This window comes from Tupaia chinensis, unplaced genomic scaffold (assembly GCF_000334495.1).
Source record: "Tupaia chinensis unplaced genomic scaffold, TupChi_1.0 Scaffold000017_1, whole genome shotgun sequence".
Classification (NCBI taxonomy): Eukaryota; Metazoa; Chordata; class Mammalia; order Scandentia; family Tupaiidae; genus Tupaia; species Tupaia belangeri.
This window is the reverse complement of record NW_006159447.1, coordinates 2,759,258-2,766,538: the sequence shown is the minus strand read 5'-3', so window position 1 is coordinate 2,766,538 and position 7,281 is coordinate 2,759,258. Positions and strand designations below refer to the sequence as shown.

General features: G+C 43.8%; 1 protein-coding gene across 1 annotated transcript in view; it reads right to left on the bottom strand.

Moving 5' to 3' along the window:
* Positions 1 to 7,281, bottom strand: part of CCN3 (cellular communication network factor 3) — a 10,427-nt gene that overhangs the window by 2,719 nt on the left and 427 nt on the right. The window contains exons 2-4 of the mRNA XM_006140051.2: positions 7,037 to 7,241; positions 5,538 to 5,789; positions 2,675 to 2,889 (exon numbers count right to left, since the gene is read on the bottom strand). Of these exons, the coding sequence (XP_006140113.1) occupies positions 2,675 to 2,889; positions 5,538 to 5,789; positions 7,037 to 7,241 (672 nt within the window). The remainder of the gene's footprint in view (positions 1 to 2,674; positions 2,890 to 5,537; positions 5,790 to 7,036; positions 7,242 to 7,281) is intronic.

Here is a 7,281-nt window from a genome sequence, read left to right as displayed (position 1 = left end):
GGACACGAGCCTTGGTCCACTAAGTGGGGATCCACCAACATAGCCATTACGCTAACTGCTGGTTCCCCAAAAATCTGGTGTTATTGAAAGCCTATTTATGTTTTAGATACTTTCCCAACTTTAATCCACTTAAGCTTATAACAACATTCATTCACACAGGGCTCACTTATTCATAGAATAAACAATTGCTAAAGTTTCTTTCTTTTTTTATTTTTTAAGATATATTTTTTGCTATAGGGGACATGCACCCACTGGAGAGACAGAGAGACAGAAAGTGATAAATCCCTGCCCAGGGGGTGATGGCCAAGTTGCAATTCCTTCTCCTCCATTCTCCTCTGGGGATCTTGGGCATGCACACATATATGCCTGGTGTAAGTTTTAAGTCACTGGGTCCAGAACTCGGACCATGGTCAACTACATGGGAGTCCAGTGATGTAACCATTATGCCATCTGTTGGTCCCAATTGCTCAAGTTTTATAGATATATAAATAGAGTCTCAAAGGCTCAAGTGATCAGAAAGCATCTAGAACAGTGTTTTAATTTGTCTTTGGATTATATGGTGATCTAAGGAAACTATAAGACAATGGGATTTAACTGTTTTTTTCTTGAACGCAAAGTAAGTGACAAATATATTCAAGATTCCATTAGTAATGGTCAATGAAAATTCCCAATATTAATAATTTAACAAAGAATGATTTTTTATTTCCTACACAGATGTCTTTGTCCACTAATTTTTCCACTGCTTACCTCTCTAGACTAACCCATAGCTTGTGGGGGTAATTAGACTTGAAATTCTCTTATATCAAAGGCTCTCAAACTTAAGGACACATCAGAAATATTTACAGGGTTTGTTAAATACAGATTGTTGGGCTTTACACTCAGAGTTTGATATTCTGTACATCTGATGTGGTGCCCACAAGTTACATTTCTATCAAGTTCTTAGATGATATTGCTGATCTGGGAACTACACTTTAAAAACCACTCTCCTAGATTTAAGAATCTCTTGGACATAAGGAACAAATGATTATTAAGCTGATATTTCCATACATTCCAAACAATCTTCTAGACCCTTTATGAAACATGTATACTATAAACAAACATGTGAAGTATAATATCTCCCAGTATTAAATGAGGTGCAAATTACAAGAAAATAATACATTTTAAAAAATGGAAAAAAATCCAAATTTTAGAGGTGTGAGATGGAAAGACCTCATTTAACAGTTACCATGCCTTTAATATTTAAGGGGTTCTTGTTTCTTCCTTTATCGTATTTAAAGTTTAGCAGGCCAGCAACAGGCTATGTGCCTCTGTGTGTGTGTGTGTGTGTGTGTGTGTGTGTGTGTGTGTGTGAGACTGCTTGTGTGGGTCAACCTACAAGAGGAGGTGACATGCATATTTGAATTCCCCCAAGTGTGGGTATAATTATAGAGATAAGGTGTTTCTAGGTGATCTTTCTAAATTGGTGGAAAAATATAAAGCTAGGATGGACCTCAAACACTCACATAGCTAAGCAGTCCTATAGCTAATGCAACCTCTTAGAGAATCTTTTACTTTATCAATAAATAGAAACTTTAATTGAAGTGGCTAATAATAGAATACTTACGCTATGCCCTGGACTCTACAGTTTCATTCTATTTAATCCTCATGACAACATTGAGGCAGGTGCTATCAGTGGTCCCATTGTATAGGGGAAGGAATTAAAACTGGGATATTAAGAAAATTGCTCAAGATCACAACATCTGATTCATGTGGAAAGATAGGATTTTCGGCCAAGCTGTTTGGCGCCAGAGTTGTCCCCTTAAGCATTTTACGACACTGTCTCAGTGTAGAGATATGAAAATCTTGACTTGCTAGGGGCTTATTTTGGCCTTAGATTTGTACAAAGGTCCAGATGATGGTTCAACTAGATAATGCATTTTTCTGATATGGAGCTCTGGTAAGAAGGCCTGTGATATCATCAGGAACCAATGAGAGCTTAGGATCTACATGCCTTACACTCAGAGTTAACACATTCAGTTGATATGAATCCAACAAAAAAAGGAAAGAAATGCACTGTTTTATTTGGCCCATATTGCCGTATGCTGGCAAATGTGCCATTTCCACTAGGCTTTTAAAAATAGTGACGGTAAATCCCAGGCGCCCGTTTATTTATTCACCCATAGTCATTTATCAAGCCCCCAATATTTACCGGGAAGGGTGTTGAGGATTGAGAGATAAGACAGATATAGGGCTTACCATGTTACTTCACATTAAATTTAAGAAGTAAAAAACTGAGGTCAGAAATGACCTCTCTAAAATCAACTGTGCTTGCCAATTGGGCTGCCAATCTTGTCTAGGAATGAAATGCAATTTGCTAGAACACTCTTAACTGGGGAAAGCATTATAGTTGTCCAGGTCCCTCCTACTTTACCAGTAGACCTGCTTTCAGTTGCTTGGAATATTTTAGTACATTAAAGACAAAAAAAGAAAAGAAAAAGAAAAGAAAAGAAGGTAACCTCACTCAGGCTGGCTTCAGGAAACTCTCTGCCTCTTCTCTGGGGTTAACTCCCAGCAAGGGCTGACCTTGGAGTCAGCTAGTGTCACAGAAACTTCCTGAAGCCCAGCCTTTCAAGGTGCAAAGTCACAACCTTTGGCTAGTAGTAGGTTCCTCCAGGACATTCCTCCAAGTTCCTACCTTATCTGTCGAGAGCTCAGGCTCTTGATCACAGGGCCGTACCATGCAGAGCCGAGTCTGCTTCACCATCTCACACTGACGGTTCCTGTTGGTGACCCGGGTGGAAACACCCATACCACAGCTCTTGGAACATGCACTCCACTCTGTAGTCTGTTCGATGCAGTTGACACTTGAGTCAGAGACCTCAACTCCTAGGGTGGCTTCTGGCCTGTAGGCTATGGGATGTATAACAAAATAGCTACACTGAGTAAAATGGGGGATTGACAAATGGTCCCTTTAATCATCAGCTGAAAGTTGGTCTCATTTAGTTCGGTATCTGCTAAACACTGATACTCCCAAGAGATAGAGCTGGGTCTCCTTATTTATTAACCCATGACAGGGAGCACAACATCTGACATGTTATAGACTTCCAAGAACTCTTTGTAGCATGATTGCCCAACTTGACTTTAAGAAGCTTTGGGGCCAGAAGGTGGTGTAGAGCTTAAGGTGACTGAATTCTACATGGACAACTATATGGTATAAGTCCCAGACCTGGTGGCTGAAAACACATCAGGCATGTGAGCGTATATGCCCAAAATCCTGAGGGGAGAATGGAGCGGAGAGGATTGTGGAGAGTCATCCTCTCTGGAGGGTGACTTCTCACTTTCTCTTACTCTCTATCTCTCTCCAGTGAATGCACAAGCCCTATCACAAAAACTGATAAAACAACGTTGTCATTTTAAGAATATAGAGCATTACAGCATCAATGACTATTTCAAAACGTGATTTTATACATAAAATAGATCATGGGACCACCCTATGACTTGGTGGTTAAGGTGTTGACCGTGGGGTTCAAGTCCTGGACCTGGTGGCTTGAGAAACACACCAGATGTGTGTGTGTGTGTGTGTGTGTGTGTGTGTGTGGGCATGCCCAAAATCCCAAAGGAAGGGAAAAATGGAAGAGAAGTGATGGCAGAATGCCCATGCTCCACAGGAAGTGCTTTCTCATTCTCTGTCCCCCTCTCTGGGAAGAACACATGCCTCTCTCAATAAAAAAAAAAAAATCATGATACAGTTTTAATTGTGGGGCCAGCCAGTGGCACAGCAGTAATGCAACAGGCCCCCGTGGGACAGACCCTGGGTTTAGTCTGAACATACCCGGTGCACCCATCAGGGCGGACTGAGATGGAGAAGACTGTTGAGGGCTCTTATCCCTTTTTTCTTTCCGCCTCATGAGAGAAATAAATGAATAAACTTAAAAAAATTCAATTGTAATGAGTAGCCAAGTTAAAATAATGATGAAAGAAATATTGTGTTTTGGAGAGGTAAAACTGGTTGTTTTGGTTGTGGGATATAGACACCTGGACTTGGATCAAAGAAAATTCAGTCTCAGCGCTTAATCTGCATGGCTTGGGGACACGTCTCTTCTCCATGGCAGTTTTTCTTTCTGTAAAGCCTGGCTGATAATTTCTGACCTCAGAAATACTGTAAAACTCTAGGTTCTGCCAATATAAATAATCAGGCTGATTAATAGCTTTTAAATTAGTCCCTATTGCCTGACATTCCCCCCCGCCCAAAAAATAATACTAATTTAGGGGCCAGTAGGTGGTATAATGGTTGAGGTGCTGGACTCCCACATTGCTGACTGTGGTTCAAGTCTCAGACCTGGAGGTCTGAAACTCATGCCAGGTACCTGTGCATATGTGCTCAAAATTCTTTTTTTTTTTTTGAGAGAGATTTTCACTATAGGGCGTGTGCGCTCGCCAGACAGACAGAGAGAGACATAGAGACAGAAAGCGAGAAATCACCCCCCAGGGGGGATGGTCACACCGCAATCCCTTCTCCTCCATTCTCCTCTTGGGATCTTGGGCACGCACCGCAGTCGACTACATGGGAGTCCAGCAACATAGCCATTATGCTAACTGCTGGTTCCCATGTGCTCAAAATTCTAGGAGAATGGAGAGAAGGGATTGTGGCGTAGCCATCTCCTCGAGGGTGGGGAGCCTGATTTCCCATTTTCTCACTGTCTCTGTCTCTCTGGTGAGCACATACACCCTGTGATAAAAATCTTTAAAAATGCTAATTTATATGTAATAAAAGGAACAAACAAAGATCCTAAAGTGTCACTTGACCCTTTCTACTGCATCTGGAAAAATGATATTTCTTTTCCTTTTTTTTTTTTTTTTGAGAGAGAGATTTTTGCTATAGGGCATGTATGCTCACCAAAGAGACAGAGACAGAATGTAAGAATTCCCCCACACACACAGGGGGGGATAGCCACATCACAATCCCTTTTCCTTCCAGGGTCTTGGGCACGTACACACACACACACACACACACACACACACACACACACACACACACAGCATGTGTTTCAGGCTTCCAGGTCTGGGACTTGAACCATGGTTGGCCATGTGGGAGTCCAGTGATGTAACCATTACACCATCTGCTGGTCCTGGGAAAATGATATTTCTATGTGACATCTGTCCAGGGATGAGAAGCATTCTTTAAGGAATATGGCTGTGAGAGAGGTAGGCGGTATGCAGAATCCAGTAGAGAGAATTTTTTACCTTTACCTCTGTATGCTAATAAAGGTCAGGAGGATGGATGGATTAAAATATAACGTAGTAATCATCTAATCAGACAAACATAGAAAAGCAACTGAATCGAGCACATCCTTCTTAGGAAAAATCATTTGCATTCTTCAGTAACACAGCTTAGATTTAAAAACACGATGTGTTTGATCTCAGTGAGCAATCTGGAATCCCCAACTGAATGGCCAGAAACAGAGGCCAGTTTCTCAAGCCAAATCCAAAATATTACACGCTCCTCAGGGCTGCTTTCACCGCAGGCTGTAACTATCCAGCCATACTGAGTTTCTCACCTGCAAGGGCAAGGGTTCCCAACGTGCCCTTCTCATTTGGGCCGCAAGTCCACTTCTCACAGCACTGTCCGGGCACCCGAACTTTTCGTGGAGCTGGGCAGTCAGGGCCAGGCAGCAGCACGTCCAGCTGACAGCGGGGCACACAGCCAATCTGCCCATCTCTGCAGGTGCAATGATACTTGCAGCTTGGCTCAAAGCTCTCGCCACTGTGGTAAATGATGCCGTCAAACACACAGTTTTCTCCTTCTAGTGCTAGAACATTGCAGAAGCAAAGCCAAGAGGGAGGAGAGAGAAAAACAAGAATACACACACACTGAGGAAGCTGCATAAGATTTAGAGAACATGTTCCAAACCCCAAGTCATCCTTTTTCTAGTTCAGGTCATCTGGCTTCTTAAACATCTCCAATACAGAGATGTCTTCCTGGAGGCCTCTAGGAGCAAGAGGAACCCTTCCAGGCCATTCAGCCTTGCCACCCATTTTACAAATGAGAGAAGCGTGCAACTGTGAAGTGACACTCCTAAGGCCCCATAGCTGTTGTTCCCAATGACAAAGTCATTTTGCAAGAGTCTCTTTAATTTTGCCCACTCCGGGAACTTAGATTTAAAAAGAGAAGGGGTTGGCAGTGGTGTGGTGGATAAGGCACTGGACTCCCACATGGCCAACCTTGGTTTGAGTCCCAGACCTGGGGGTTTGCTTTTACTTTCTCTCTCTCTCTGTGTCTCTTTCTGGTCAAATTTAAAAAAAAATAATGATAATAAACGAATTAAATAATTCTAAAAAGAAAAAAGAAAGAGGGAACTTGCACTTCACATTCCCCAAATAGGTAACCTGGTCAAATTGGGAGGGGCATTAGGGTTCCCTGGCATTCAAACCCAAGAGATCATTACTAGCTTAGAGAAAAAAGTGAAAGGCTAGTCCAAGCCCTCCTTTCCAGGGAGTCAGGGACAGTGTCCAACTACAATGGTACACCAGGACGAAAACTGATCTGATTGATTAAACACCACCAGCCTGAATGCCTAGCTGTTTGCATTTTATTTTACTCACAGCCGAGACAGTGGTTAGACATCCCAGGAGACCAGGCACTGCTTTGGCTCAACTAGGACAATTACAGGTGTGAAAACAAATCTGTCAGCTGCAGTTGGGAGCCCTGTGAGCTGTGAGTGAGCCCAAGCTTCCAGTGTGTCCCTGGAAATGTCCGAAGGAAATGACTTCACTGACCCTGAACGACTGCGTTCCCCCTCTACCTAGATTCTTCCCTAGAGAGGCCGGTGAGGAATGCTTTTCACCTCCACCTGTAGTTTTTCTCTCTGACTTCTGGAGCTCTCCAAATCTCTACGAGCCCTCAGACCGTGTCTGCCACAGTGTTCCATACATGTCACTTATTGTATTATTATTATTATTATTTCCTTATCACCATCTGGCAATGGGAGAAAGGGGTGGGGAGCGCACAGCTCCAGCTGGCTGCCGACGAGGGCACGCGGAGCGGGGACAAGATTACCCTTGCAGATGCCAGTTTGGGCGCAGTAGAGGCCGGTCCTCTCGTCGCAGGGCTGCTGATCCGAGCAGCTCTCGCCGCGCTGGCGGGCGCACACCAGGCAGCAGGAGCAGCCGTCCAGCACCGCGCTCACGCCAGGGGCGCAGGTCGGTGGCGTCTCGGGGCACTGGGCCGGGCACCGGGAAGGGCAGCGCTGAATGGCAGCGACCTGAGGGCGGGCAAGACAAGGAGGAGGAACTTCTCAGCAG